The 14275-nt window shown below is 39.2% G+C and overlaps 1 protein-coding gene across 1 annotated transcript in view; it reads left to right on the top strand.

Annotated features, from left to right (window-relative positions):
* Window positions 1–1726: 1726 nt before the first annotated feature.
* The window catches only part of LOC140238332 (uncharacterized), a 121971-nt gene continuing 109422 nt past the window's right edge, over window positions 1727–14275 (top strand). Inside the window, exon 1 of the mRNA XM_072318267.1 lies at window positions 1727–1865. Coding sequence (XP_072174368.1) covers window positions 1849–1865 — 17 coding nt within the window. The 5' untranslated portion in view covers window positions 1727–1848. The remainder of the gene's footprint in view (window positions 1866–14275) is intronic.

The raw sequence follows: 14275 nt of genomic DNA, 5'->3' as shown, positions 1-14275 counted from the left end.
CCAAGGCGGTATGTATTTTATGATACATCTATCTATCAGTTTATCTTTATACGTTTCTCTCTACCCCTCTCTATCTCTATACCTCTCTCTCTCTCTCTCTCTCTATCTATCTATCTATCTATCTTTCTCTCTCTTTCTCTCTCTCTCTCTCTCTATACAAGTAGCTTACACGTAAGGATATCAAGATGATTTGGTTAACCTCTTGGATAACTCTGAAAAAGGACAAAACAAGTAAAAAATAAAACAAAAATAAGATTTACGACTACAAAGCAAAACCACTGGCACTGATCTCAAGACATGATCAACTTGTACTGACAATCGTTTTATGACTTGTGATATGTTTGTCTTAGAAAAGAGAATTAAGGACAGAGTGCCTTCTTTTTTTAAAAGTCTTGAACATTAACTATATTGATTACATACACTCCATTGAATGTAATGAATGCCTAAGTAGGCCTATGCTGAGGAATAGTGTCATGAAGCTAAGATTATAAAGTAAATATGTTTGAGAGTAACATTCGAATCTCTATTACCTTAAAATGGCGGCCATATCTGTTTAGTGTTTAGTGTTTAGTGCAATTCAGAAGGAAAACAGATCGTATCAAGCAGAAACGAGAGTTGAATCTAATTCGATCCCCGGACGCATCATGAGGGACAACTTTCAACAAGAGCACTAATATCTATTATGATGAGATTGGCATAAGTGATTGGCGTTTTGGGGTATCATCTCACATGGTGTTACATCTTCGACTTCAGAATTTATAGGCAAATTTAATAATGGCAATCTCTATATTCTTCACAGAACGCCTTTAGCCACCTTAAAAACTTGCTTTTAATGTGTCTATAAGTGAAATGAAGTTTTTGGTTATTATCTCATGATGATGGCGATAAATCTTCGACGCCAGAATAAGATGGGCATATGCCTAAATTGATAATTTGAGTTTACAAGAACAAAATTCAATAATGACAATAGTATTACTCTGTTTTCTTGCTTTTAATGTGTCCATTGTAAAGTGAAATGAAGTGAAGAGAAGTGAAGTAGTCTAACCGTCAAGTTTTCAAACTCATTCCAAAGATCATTAATTTGCGGTCAATCTCTCAGGGACTGGCCACTCCAAACTGGACCTTGTATAATGTGAACGTCATGCGATTTGATATAACTTTCAGTTCCGACGGAGTATTTCCCGTGTGTGGTGTATCGATCGTTCGATAGACTTCGTTTAGGATTACAGAAGTATAGTGTTATAGTAGTCACTCAGGTCGATCAATAATATTGACTGGTCGACAAAAATCTGTGTTCGTCACTGCACTGATCGTGCATGTGAGCCCTGAAGGCCAAACGATGACTTTGTAACGATATTTTCTATCTCTAATGGGTTTTAGACATTGTTCGATTGCGTTTCAACTGCTTTTTTTTTTTCCCCAGCAGAATTACTTTGAAAGAAATCTGTAGGGACAAATGAGATATCACAGGAACATTACAAAAAATACCATTTTCGGTCCACCGAAAAATACGGCTTCGGAACGCACGGTACATCCCCCAACGAATTGGCCCCGCAGGTGTTCCGAGAGGTGCAAATTGTATACGGTTGCTGCGTTACGGTGCGCCGATCTACGATGATTGACAGAAGGTTACTGGTATCGCACACCCACTCGAACTCGTACTCTTCGCCCGATCCGACCGCCGAGGACGCGTATTTAGATTTTATGTCGTCTACGCAACATAAACACAACGTGACCGTCAAATACTATGTGGCTTGCGTTGATGCCCCTCAAAACGGTATTGATGAATATCGTTAAGCTGCAAGACTTTATCCAGAATTCCATTAGTATGATCTGAAAGTCAAGAGAATGCATTCTGCCGAACGGTAAGATACGTTACTTGAAAAATGCTGTAAAACTGAAAAACGTGAGCATATAACACTACTATTTAGTAACTAACTGCGGGGAAGTACGAGGTTAGTCCCGCCTGTACAAATGTACGTCGTGTTCGACACTACCTCGTGATGCATTTGTAATTGAGTATGAAATATATGACTGTACGAGAGCGTAGAGTCTGTAGTTGTTTGGCCTTTGATTTTGTTTTAGCAAAAGTTCTTTTCGGACTAGCCACTCAAAACTTTTAAATACTCCACTAGGCCTAGAGGTAGAATCCTACCTCTTGATCTTGCCACATATGTGTGCGACAAAAAGGGTAAGGCAGGGACCAGGACACCCTGGACAAGGTTAGCTGCGACCAGCCCGAACGCTTCGCATTCGGGCTACAGATAATAGGATTTTGGGCTCAGATGAGGTAGTATCGTGACTAAATTCCAACCTGAATACTATAAGTTGCTTCAATTTGAATACATACACATGTAAAAATAGAGAACGGTGTAGATCTAGAGTAAGTGTCCTGGTTTGCGGCCGCATAAATTTTTTTTTCCACTCTCTGAAATGCAAACTTGCAAATTGCTTTAACCCAGGTTATATCATAACGTTAGAGGTTGACCACTTACCAGTTCACGTTATTGTCACCATCGCAAGACCAATGTCCATCACGATAGTAGAAAAAGACCACAGCCGCGACCCGTTACAGCGCGGCGTCCGCCAGTTCGCGACAGTGATAGCTCGGCTCGCGGCCTGATGTACAATTCCTATGCGATACGTGTGTGTTCCGTGATCTTCTGCTGAACACCTTCATTTGGCTCGCAGATGTTGTGTAAACGCCAAGTCCCATTAGGAAAGCACGTGAAAAGGGCTGGCTTGCGTGCACTGACCACGAACAGGGATTGCAGTTGTGGCGGTGTTAATGTTGTCTTTTTCATGATTTTTGTATTTTTTTCGATCATAACATCCACTTCCGGCTTGCGAAAGTTCTATTTCTATGTGAGGACATGTATTCAAAATCCATGAACATCGGGAAGATGACAAAAAAATCCAGTTTCTTAGACCCCTTGTTCCTTCGAATAACTGTCTTTTCAAGACCATGAGATCAATCTGGAAATGAGCAAGTGCGCAACCAGTATGAATTAGATACGGGACATACAATGTATAGTTTCAAAGTACAAAGCCTTTTGCTAGCAAAAAAGGACGCTTTTAGAGGTGCTTAAATTTGTGTTTCTTTTTTCATCGTACAGAGACACCGCTGTTGACTTGGGGCACTCCCACAGTTTAACTGTGTGAAGGAGCGCCCCGGGGTTAGGCCAGGGTAGAGTATGGGATGGCTGTCACAAAAGGCACTCTTTCCTTTGATTTTTATGTTTTTTATTAAATTTTTACTTCACAATGGCCCCAGTGACCACCTGGTGCACCACCCATCAGGTTCCCCCCTAGACATTGCTAGATATGGGTGCTAATAAATCTCTACAGATGTCTGTCACTTATACTAAAATACCGGTAGTTTTAAGTCGTTCTTTGGTCACAATAATCATACCCTCATGGTCCATTAAAATGGGTGACCTGGTCACTGTACTTCAGGAATTCCCCTGTCCTTCACCCACTATCTATGTCTATACAAGAAAACTAGTGCTACCACAACTTTTGAAATGCAAAGACTAGACTGATAATCTGTAGCCGTGCAAAATTGATTTAGACTCTAGTGTGAAATTCTAATAAAGATATAGCTAGTGTATCTAGGGTACCGGTATTCAATTGACACCATAGGTATTGACACCTAGGGTATCTAGGGTATTGACACCATAGCTCTAGATAAGAAAGTCTAAAATTTACTGCTAGATCTCTAGATAATCACTTCAAAAATAATTTCACATGTACTGACAAAGCATGCCTAAAAGAATGACTTCAGGAATCTATTTTAATGCAACAAAATTTTATGTGATTTTTGTTGTTGTTACAGCCACTGCACAATCAAGAGTAATGGTATATGAATATACACAACTTAGTATCTTGAATTGTATTCTGGCTGAATCACTTCTTTTGTCGTGTATTATTGTCTAAAAATATTGACTAAACTTTGGCCTGTTCAAAGAGATTAATCTTCCTTATTATAATGACTATTTTTCAAACATTTCCCAGATGAAAGTTTCCAGATTGAGAATGTTTAATCCTGTCTTTGTCTGTTCACCATCTTGCATTGACTCTGTGTACTTTACGGCTGTACGTGTGTTTGTAGGTATGTGTGTGTGTGGGGGGGGGGGGGGGAGGGAAATTGGGGCATGTTTGAAGTCTCAAGCAATGTATGCAATATACACATAACATACATGCCAGTGATATACTTGATTCAACCGTGATCTTATGCTATATCCTATAAATTGCAAAATCACTGTCTCATAGCACAAGAAAGAAAGAAAGAAAAAAATAGCTCAGCAAATGAAGACAGATAGCATGCTGTTTTCTAAATTTCATGAATATCAGTCGACTCACAAAGCTGGCATAAGGTAAAAAACAAAATCATGAAAACATATAGCTTAGAATTTGTTTAAGGTCATCGGAGATCAAATTTCATGACCTGAGATTTGTATTTTTTTAGTATGAGCACTCTCAAAAATGAGAAACTGATTGCAAAGATTGTTTCACACTTCACTTTTAAAAGTCTGCCTTCTAATGCGTGCCAGAAAAATCACGTGGGAAAATGATTAAAAGTCAAGCAGTGCTTTTATGCTACAGTACAAGTTCTCATTGTGTGATTATAAATCATAACATACAATTGTACATATAATTATGTACAAGTTTGAATAGAATCAAGTTTCCTGTCTTGGTTCAGATTATACAATTTATGTTTAGGGTATGACCAATAACCCAAATATCATTTTTTTTAGTTCCTGAAAGTTTCATAGCACTTCATGTTAATCTTGCAGGATTTTTTATTTATTATTTTTTTTTGATTATCAGAGTATAATATTTACTGGTCAACCTCAACTGAGGGTGTTAATTTTTCAATATTTTTTAAAAACAATTAGACAACTTTTAGTTTGTACCAAGTTCTATGCAGGTTTTATCATTTTTTGTTTCTTTTTAATCTGACGAACCTCTGAATCTGAAGTTACTTGAACACAGTTTATATCATGTCTTTATGCGTAGCATTACTGTAGAGCAATTTTCTATGGAAGTTTAGCCAGTAAATTTTCACATGTGTATTGACACATAAGGTAGTTAAAGGTAAATTCTGTCACTTCTAACTCGTGAAATCGATCAAAAAATTGTGATTTAGAATTCGACCCCCATCAGGTTGTGTTTTTGTTATTGTTTGTTGTTGATATCTTAAGCTGTTAGCAATACTGTTTTGCAAAGTTATCAATGGATTTTGATTAAAAAAAATATATGGGACATGTCTGTTGTAGTAAAGGGAGCAGGTGATTATTATCAATTTCTTTGTGTTTGAAAAAGGAAGCATGCACAATTCTATGACATTATTGACCCCATGGCTTGTGGGGAGGTTTGTAGCATCAGAGTGATAATATTTTTGTATTTTGCTTTCGTAAGGGCCAACCAAATTGCTTTTGGTATGAATAGGTTTATTAATGGGTTTATATCATGACTTGAGTCCAGCTAATGAGTTTCCGTGCATGTTGGTAAAGTAACAAGTAGCCCCCCCCCCCCCCCAAAAGAAAAAAAAAAAGGAGAAAAAAGAACAAAAAATACACAAAATTCCATTTGGTCAACTGCAAATGGGGAAATGTAGTTTTCCTTTGAAGCAAATTCTGCTAGATATAAATAGATCTAGCATTTGTTTGTTTTTATTTTTCAAATTTGGAGTAGGGATGTCTTTTGTACATGTATGTGAACTTATTCCATGGCTTGGGTGTCTGTTGTATTCTTTTCCTTACATACTGCCCTCTGTTGGGATAACAGTTACAGTGTATTACACTTTGAATTGTTGACATGTCATATGATCTGTGATTTGTAAGATAAAAATCAAATAATACTCCCAATGCGCTATTTTGGGATGAAAAAGACTCAGGATGTCAGTGTTCATGTGTTTTGAAGTTATTGCAGAGGAATATAGTTTTATAGACCGTATGCAGTTGTATGTATCATAAACAACATGAGTGTAGATAATAGTACAACCTCATAGGCAGCTGTACAAGATCACTGCATACAGTAATCACTGTGGTCTATGATACTGTCAGGGTATACAGCGTATGGTGACATCAAGGAAGTGCACTTCCTACATATCATTTCAGTTTCCCTACAACTTATCAAAAATTACTTCTTTCATTCTGAATGTGTTTCCTTGTCGATCACAAACTCAGTTCATAACTGTACAAATTGTATGGATAACATTTTCATACTAAAATTTATGATAGACCAGCACTGAGCTTTATAAGCACATTTTTCCTGGTGCGCTAAGTATTATCATTTTCCGTCTGTTTGGTTTCTGAAGTGGGCGTCGGTGTGTTTACTCTGAGCATAATCCCAAGAGTATTCAGACAATTCCAATTTACATAGCCTTCAGCTATGTTTTAAAGGGCTGTTGTTACTTTGAGTGTTAATGGTTTCCTGCATTTTCCAGGTAAGCCTACAACACATGCTACATGTACCGCTAAATGGGTCAGTAGAATTTAAAAGTCATTTTGGCAATACAGTCAAACCTGCCTTAGCGGCCACCTCTCTATAGCGGCCACCTGTCTACAGCGGCCACTGAAAAATCCCCCCGAGAGAAAAGCCATGTTAAAGACCCTGTGTATAGCGGCCACCTGCCTAACGCGGCCAGCGGCCACAAATTTTGTTTCCCGCGGTAGATTTTAACCTGTCTATAGCGGCCAAAAACCCGATGGAGCCGTAGCCGAGCCGATAATTCAGCGTGTTTTTCTGCTTTTTAGCCGTGCCAGTCATTCCTGGGCAGCGTTCAGTGATCGCTACCGCTGCATTCATCACTTATTCAGTCACAATAATGCACTAGTGTTAAGCTTTCTTCATGACTGTGCATATGCTACATGTATACTACTGTGCAACAATTTCATAAACACCGGCATTGTTCTGATGCATGATACACATGTGTGCATACGTACACACATACATGTACATGTAGGCAATGCACACAAAGTTGGATCACCTGTCTATAGCGGCCACCTGTCTATAACGGCCACTTTTTCCGTATCCCTTGTGTGGCCGCTATAGACAGGTTTGACTGCCAGAGGTTTGAATCCTTTCTTGTGAGTGGTGATTTATGGTCTCGTACATTCCATGGATGTTTTAATGGGGAATCATTGTGTGTCCATTGACAATGTTGTATCTTTTTGGATCACATCCAAGTTTATGCTGTTATTTCCTTGAATTGTCCTGACAAGATCACGAGAGGTTATGGATTGATGTGAGCTGTTCAGATTGTAGAGAGTAACACTATCTTCTCACCACTAAATGTTCAGTGGGAATGGACTTTTTCACAGGGTGCTCTCTATCAAAATACAATGTATTGGGAATATTTTGTGCGCTCATTAGTTGTTGTTTTTTTTTGTGGGGGGGGGGCATAGGAGAGGATGGGGGGGGGGGAGGAAAAGTCTTCAAGCTTTCGAGAAATTTTGCAAGATACTATGTTGCTATGTCATGGAATGCAAATCATTTCATTCCATCATTTTTCTCCACTATTGCAATTAAACAGTTTTTAGCCCTGTGTATGCATTCCTGCTTTTTACTAAATGTCCATAGTTTGCATTTTAGAAGACTTAGATACCTGTAACATCATAGTAAATACTTTTCTGATTGGTAGGTCAACATTTGATTTTCTCCTGCACACACCACAATATCTCTATACTAGGGAAATTGGAAATATTCTATTTGTCTTGTAAGTCAACAACGCAATAAAAGTAGTCTCGTGCATGTTCAAAAAGAAATGGATCTCACTAAAGATAAGTGTTTGCTTACTAAAGACCTTTGAAAATTTTTCGCAATATAAACTCTATTAACCAGAAATATGCGCAGTATGAAAGTTTTGCGAATTGGAGCTGACAGCCTTTTTGCAGCATGAAATTCTTGTGAATTGCTACTTGCATTAATGCATAGTGTAGGCAAGAACTTCGATTTAAATTCTAATTTTGTGAATCTTGGATTGTGAAATTTACAAAAACTTTCATGCGTGCGAAAATTTCTGGTTTTACAGTTTTACACCCTGTCATTCCAACCCACAGTCCTGAGACAATTATGTAATTACAGTACATGTAATGTATACATGCCTGTCATTGAAATAGTACATTTGGTAGTACTCTTTACCTTGTATGTTTATCGCATACATTGCAAACTGTAAAAGAAGTATCAGGGGCCTTATGGCAATAGGCTGTTCTTTATTAGATTAGAATTGAAGGGGCATTAATGCCGTGCAAAGTTTGTGACATTATTGCCCTTATTCTCAACTGATGATCTATGTTTGATATATTTCTTTAGACCTTTGGTTACTACAAGGTGCAGTGCTAGTGTGTCCTTTAATGCATCAAGCTGCCATAGGTTGCTATACCGGATATACATTGTAGTGTTATAAAATGCTATTTTTAGGGTACTTTATGTACCTGCGAGTTCAATGGCATGCACTGCACAAGCAGAAACCCATGTTTTCTCTTGTTTATTTATCGTATCCAACATGAGACTGTAGATTTGCATGCCCTTTGATGACACACATGAGGTAAGGTGTAAATACAGCAGTGAAATGCAAGCCCTTTTCAGGATCTTTCATGGTTGAGGTATCATTTTATTTGGAGAAATATCATGGTTGCTGAAGTGTGTAGGCATACTTGAAGTTTCTGTACTGTGTGCAGGTTCTATCCATAACACCACATGTTGTTCAAAAGGTGCACAATATTTCATGCCATAAAGAAGTACGTATGCAAAGTAAGCATTGCTTATTGTAAAAGACATCCCCCAACATATAAATATTTATCTTTGTTTGTTTAAACATAAGCAAATGTACAAGTATGTTTCTATACCTATGGATTGGATTACTTGTAAAACTGATGCAGATGTTAATTATAATAATATAGCACTGTGACTATAACTTTGATCATACAAATGACACCATGATGGAGAAGCAATAGACTTGAACTCTTAATGCATTAAAAAAATGAACAAGTGAAGAGTACAAATCATCTATAGGCAAATACTGTAATGAATGTACATTACTTGGAGATGTAAATAGGACATTGAATCTTATATTGGAATGATAACTTGAGTGTTGACAATATTTTTATCCCAGCCCCCACCCAACAGAAATTGTACGGCTCACCATGTTGATTGGTATTTGAGTATACCAGCTAGAATTGTTTAGTTTTGATGATTGCTTCCAGCAAAGAGATTACTCTGCAACCCTTCACACTACCACCTAGTTATGACACAATTGCAAAGATAACATTTTGCGTCACCTCCTAGAGCCAAGGGATGGTAGAGACTGTTACCAAGAATGTATCATAGCAAGAGAGAGAGAAACCCAGTGCTCTGATTCCATGGCAGCTTGAGCTTGTGATAACAAACGGGATATCCATCCACTCCAGCAGCCAGGGGCTGGGAGTGAAAAGGATACGTTTTCGGTGCCAATTTCACAATTCGTAGCCGAGATTTTTGAATGTTCAAGACAGGAGTTAGATATGTTGCTGTTACTATTTCCTGTGTGGTGTTGTCATAAGTTGAACATTTCAGACACATAGACAGTGTTTAAAAAACATGTTTTTGGATGGATATACTGTCAGGCCTCCCTGCATTCTCTGCTGGGCTGTTGTGAATATAAGTTGCCTAATATATTTGCTGGAACAGTTTTATCCTTTGTGTGAAGAGAATGGATCACATGTCCAGTGCAACTTCACAGGAACTCTGCATGTATCTATACAGCAGTGACAAGTGGGTACTACATATAGATGCAGAGGCAAGCCTTGTTTATCTGTTGCAATAATCTCATCCCCCCTCTCTCTTGCCCCCGCCCCTCGCGAATAGATTTTATGCAGATTTGCATCGACAGGCCATGCATTGCGCATGCAGAAAAGCAGAGGGTAATGTCACGGCTGTAGTATGCCCTGGTTTTGGGCAACCCTGTAAAAGTTCGACCATTTTAGTCGTGTGTTGTTTATAATGTTTGTAACAATCACAGTCCATCACTCTTTCCCCCATGACTTGTACACACGTTTGTTTTTCTCCACGGGGTGTGCACCTCCTAGGGTTTGGGAGGCCATCCCAAAGTCGATATGTTGTGTCGATACCCTGGATGAGTGCAGCCGTTCAGAAATTCGCCCGCTGCGGGGAGCTGTAAATGTTGCATATATACAGCCGCCTGCAGCATCCCAGGTATCGGCTGAGTAGGAGGGTACGGAGCATAAAAGAGAGGGGATGATAAGGCCTCTCCTTTCTTCTCCACCCATAGCCGCCTAAATTCAGAGTTGGCTAAGGGCATTATTGATGCCATTTGAGGTTTGACATGCTCCTTTAATTTGTGTGTTCTCCCGTCAGTGACAAAAATCAGCAGAATGCAGTGAAGAGGGTTTGGTGCAGAATTAAAAAAAAAAAAAGCAAAAGAAAAAGCAATGATTGCCATAGATTTAAGGTTGTTTCTGTACTGTAGAGTCTGCTCAGCTAGTACAGCCATGATTAGTACATCTTCCTTCCTTGAGTTAAAACTATTATCTCAATTGATGTTTTTCTGTCCTTGTGTTTTTAAGAAGATGACAATTTGTGGAGATAGTCTCTGTCCAGACCATTTTACTTATTGGAGCAGAGATTGATATGGAAGGGGGTGGGTAGGTGTGTATGTGTGTGTGTGGGGGGGGGGGGGGGGAGTCGGAGAGTAGGGGCTGTGAAAATTAAATGAGGAAGTCAGAATAAAAGGGCGAAGGTAAATCAGCATCATAAAGAATACTGATACCATGCAATATTGGTTTCACAGGCACTTGCTGTGTGAATGTGAATATCTACAACAACAAGAAGCCTGTGTGATGATTTTTATATTCTCATTTTGCTTTCAGGACAGATATCACTTCCATTGCCATCCTTGGTTGATAATCCGCTGTAAAAACAATACTACTCATTCAGAGACTTGACTACATAAATTTCAGGTCTACTCATGCAGAGAATTTTAGGAGCAGTTATTGTCAATTTTGTTAGTTGTTGTTTTAGTTGTGATACATTGTGTTGTACTTCATTTTCTTTCCCTTGCGCTGTGAAAGAGATATGCAGGAATGAAGCTATTCCCTGACTGAAGTCACACAAGCAAGTCATCTCCCTTGTATACCAAAGGGGAATGAAACCCAAATGTATGTGTAGATTGAGTGAATGCTTAGATATTAGTAGAACACATCAGTGAAGTTTGAAGAAAATCAGACAATCTGTTCAAAAGTTACGCATTTTTAGAGCTTCATTGCTGCCATCACTGGATGAAACGACTTAAACACTTTGTGATACCGTACTTGGACAATGATAAAAAGAAAATAGAAACAGAATTCAACATATTTTGTATTTCTCTGAACAGGGCTGCACACTTACCCATTTGTTCGTACCGGTCCTGTACAATTTTTTTTTTTTTTTTTTTTTTTTTTTTTTTTTTTTTTAAACTAGCCCCGACAATGTTATTTTACCTGTCATGTTGGACCAATAAGTTTAGCAATTCCTGAAAAGTTACTGGTCTGACAGTGATTTTTACTGGTCTGGGACCGTCAGACCAGCACCAGTGTTCAGCATTGCTCTAGGATTTAAAGAGCTCTTTGGTTTATACCTCTTTCAGAAGGCAGGGGGAATAATATTACCCTCAATATTATGTCAGTAAACAAGTTGAAGGAATGTGTACTTTTTATAAACAAGTAAATTGTGAGGAATTCTCTTTGTATTGATCATCAATTTTTATTTTCTGACTGTGACATCATGAATTGTAGTCTTCTTATCCAGCCATTGTATGATACCAAAACTTAAAAAAAAAAAAAAAAATCATAACTCTGGAAATGATCAGCTGAATTTCATCAAACTTCACTGACGTGTTGTATAGATATTTTTTGCATTGGGTTTCATCCTCCTTGAAGATGGATGCTCAAGTAAGCTCTGTGTAGTGTGCCTGTATCCTTCACTGAAATACATGTACTGAGTATAGCTCAATATGTGCTCAGGGAGTTCACAATCATGTAAACATGTACAGTAGGCTTGTAACCAGCGTCTTGCATAATTTCTGTGTTTATGGACAGGAAGGTGAGCATGTACGCATGCCCATGAATGATACTCGTCTCTGTACTCTGTGGATAGTTCACTGGAATCAAGATGCTGAGAATTGTGCATTCTTGCCCTAAAAACAAACCACCACCACCACAAATGCCACCACTACAACAGTGGCAACAGCAATGACATGTTTCTCTTTCCAAGGCCAAAAAGAACCCAGTCGCAGGAAATGCTGATCATATGATTTAGGAAGATCATTACATGATATTTGACCAACGCTGCTCTCTTACCCTTTGTATTTCCCATTCTGCACCAATGTCACGAAACAATTGTCAGTGAGTCAGGATCATTTACACCCCCATATTCATTACTCTACTTTTCTACTTTTTTGTTTTGTTTTTGTTTTGTTATAACATCACATGCTTGGAATGTCATATTGTCATGCCAGAAAAGATTGGCTGACTGATAAATGGCTTCAAATTGATTTAGTAAGTGAAGATATGGTAATATATAATGGTCCCATAGGGTAAAATTGCATCACTGCAATGGGTAGGTTGCACCACTACAGTACATGCATCTATGCAGCAGCACTCTCAATACTGTCATTCACACAGACAAATTAGTGGTTTATTGATTGTGATCCCAATACCAAGATTTTTTTTTTCACTTGTTCAAAAGGACAGAAATATCCTGCTAATTGCCAATTTTGATAATTTGTTGACCAAACTGCACATGCCAAAAAATCTACTGAAATGGTAACCCTTGCCCTAGTGTTAGTGCACTGTTGTGATGTGTGCGCTGTTGTGATGTGTTCTCTGAATGATGGGATAGAAGAACTTTTAATAGATGTTTTGCTGAAGTGCTCATGTACACTCTCTGCAGTGTTTTAAATAGTTATCATGCTGTTTCTCAAATTATCACAGTAATTCCAAAATGATCTCAAGATTTCTTGGGATTTAGATGGCGATGCTGATTGCACTATGTAGTGAGATGTTGAATTGTCCTCACAGGCAAAAATCTTGAGATTTTGATTGCAATGCAGATCCTGAGATTTGTATCCCACTAATTCGCATCAGTGTGAATCACACTTTAATTAAACCCTCTCCCCACCTCACTGCAAACTGTTAAGCTGTTTCTGATGGAGCTTAAAGTGTGATGGAAATTGCAGCTCAGCAAATATGGGGATGACAAGGATATGAATGAGAGTGTGTTGGTGCTGTACCATGCTTTGGGATTCCCTCCCCCCTCCCCCTCCCCCTCCCCCTCCCCCTCCCCCTCCCCCCTCCCCCCTCCCCTCCCCCTTCCCCCTCCCCCTCCCCTCTCCCCCCTCCCCCTCCCCCCTCCCCCTCCCCCTCCCCCTCCCCCTCCCCCTCCCCCTCCCCCTCCCCTCCCCCTCCCCCTCCCCCTCCCCCCTCCCCCTCCCCCCTCCCCCCCCTCCCCCCCAACCAAGATTATGCACTCATCACATGCCCACCGAGGGGTAATGGGACGTTCCTCATCATTCATGAATGTGATGGTGGCAGGATCACTTCTTCAAGGCATCTTTGGTGCCAGGGTGTATCTGGATGCTACACGTATCTCATCTCAGAATGAGCCACTCTTGAGGTGGTTTTTCTGGAGGACCTCTCTGCAACTCGCAAAATGCACAAACGTAGTGATGCGATCTGTACTGCATCATTACTACAAATGTGACTTCTTCGTAATGGGCAGATACATATTGTATGTGCAACCTTTGGATCATGCCTCTCACTGGGTATGTCAATGAGCTATCTTGTTTGTGTGTTTCTGTGTTTGAATGTGTTTATGAATGTGTTTGTTTGTGTGTGTGTATGTCTGTCTGTGTGTGTGTGCGTGTCTGTATGTGTGTCTGTATATGAAAGCTTGTTTTGTAGCTTGTGATCTACTGAAGATGGCAAGTGAAAGCTTAAGCCACTGAATGTTGTTCGACCTGCGTACAGGAAGTGCACATTTTCTGTACACTACTGCTGCGTAGCATTAAAAGCAAATACATGTTATACCAGGTAATGATAGTGACAGTAATTAGACCATTCTATCCAAATGCAATAGAAGGCAATATATTCTGTATGTGTGTGAGAGATGTATTCTTTAAAGTTCATGCTGTAAAACATGATATATTCGCGGCATAAAATTTTCACGAATTGGAGCTGATGGCCTTTTTCGTGGCATGAAATTTTTGCGAATTGTTACTGGCATTCAATGCATA

The sequence above is a fragment of the Diadema setosum genome, chromosome 2 (genome assembly GCF_964275005.1).
Source record: "Diadema setosum chromosome 2, eeDiaSeto1, whole genome shotgun sequence".
Lineage (NCBI taxonomy): Eukaryota > Metazoa > Echinodermata > Echinoidea > Diadematoida > Diadematidae > Diadema > Diadema setosum.
Note: the sequence above shows the minus strand (reverse complement) of the source record. Positions and strands in the feature narration are given on the sequence as shown.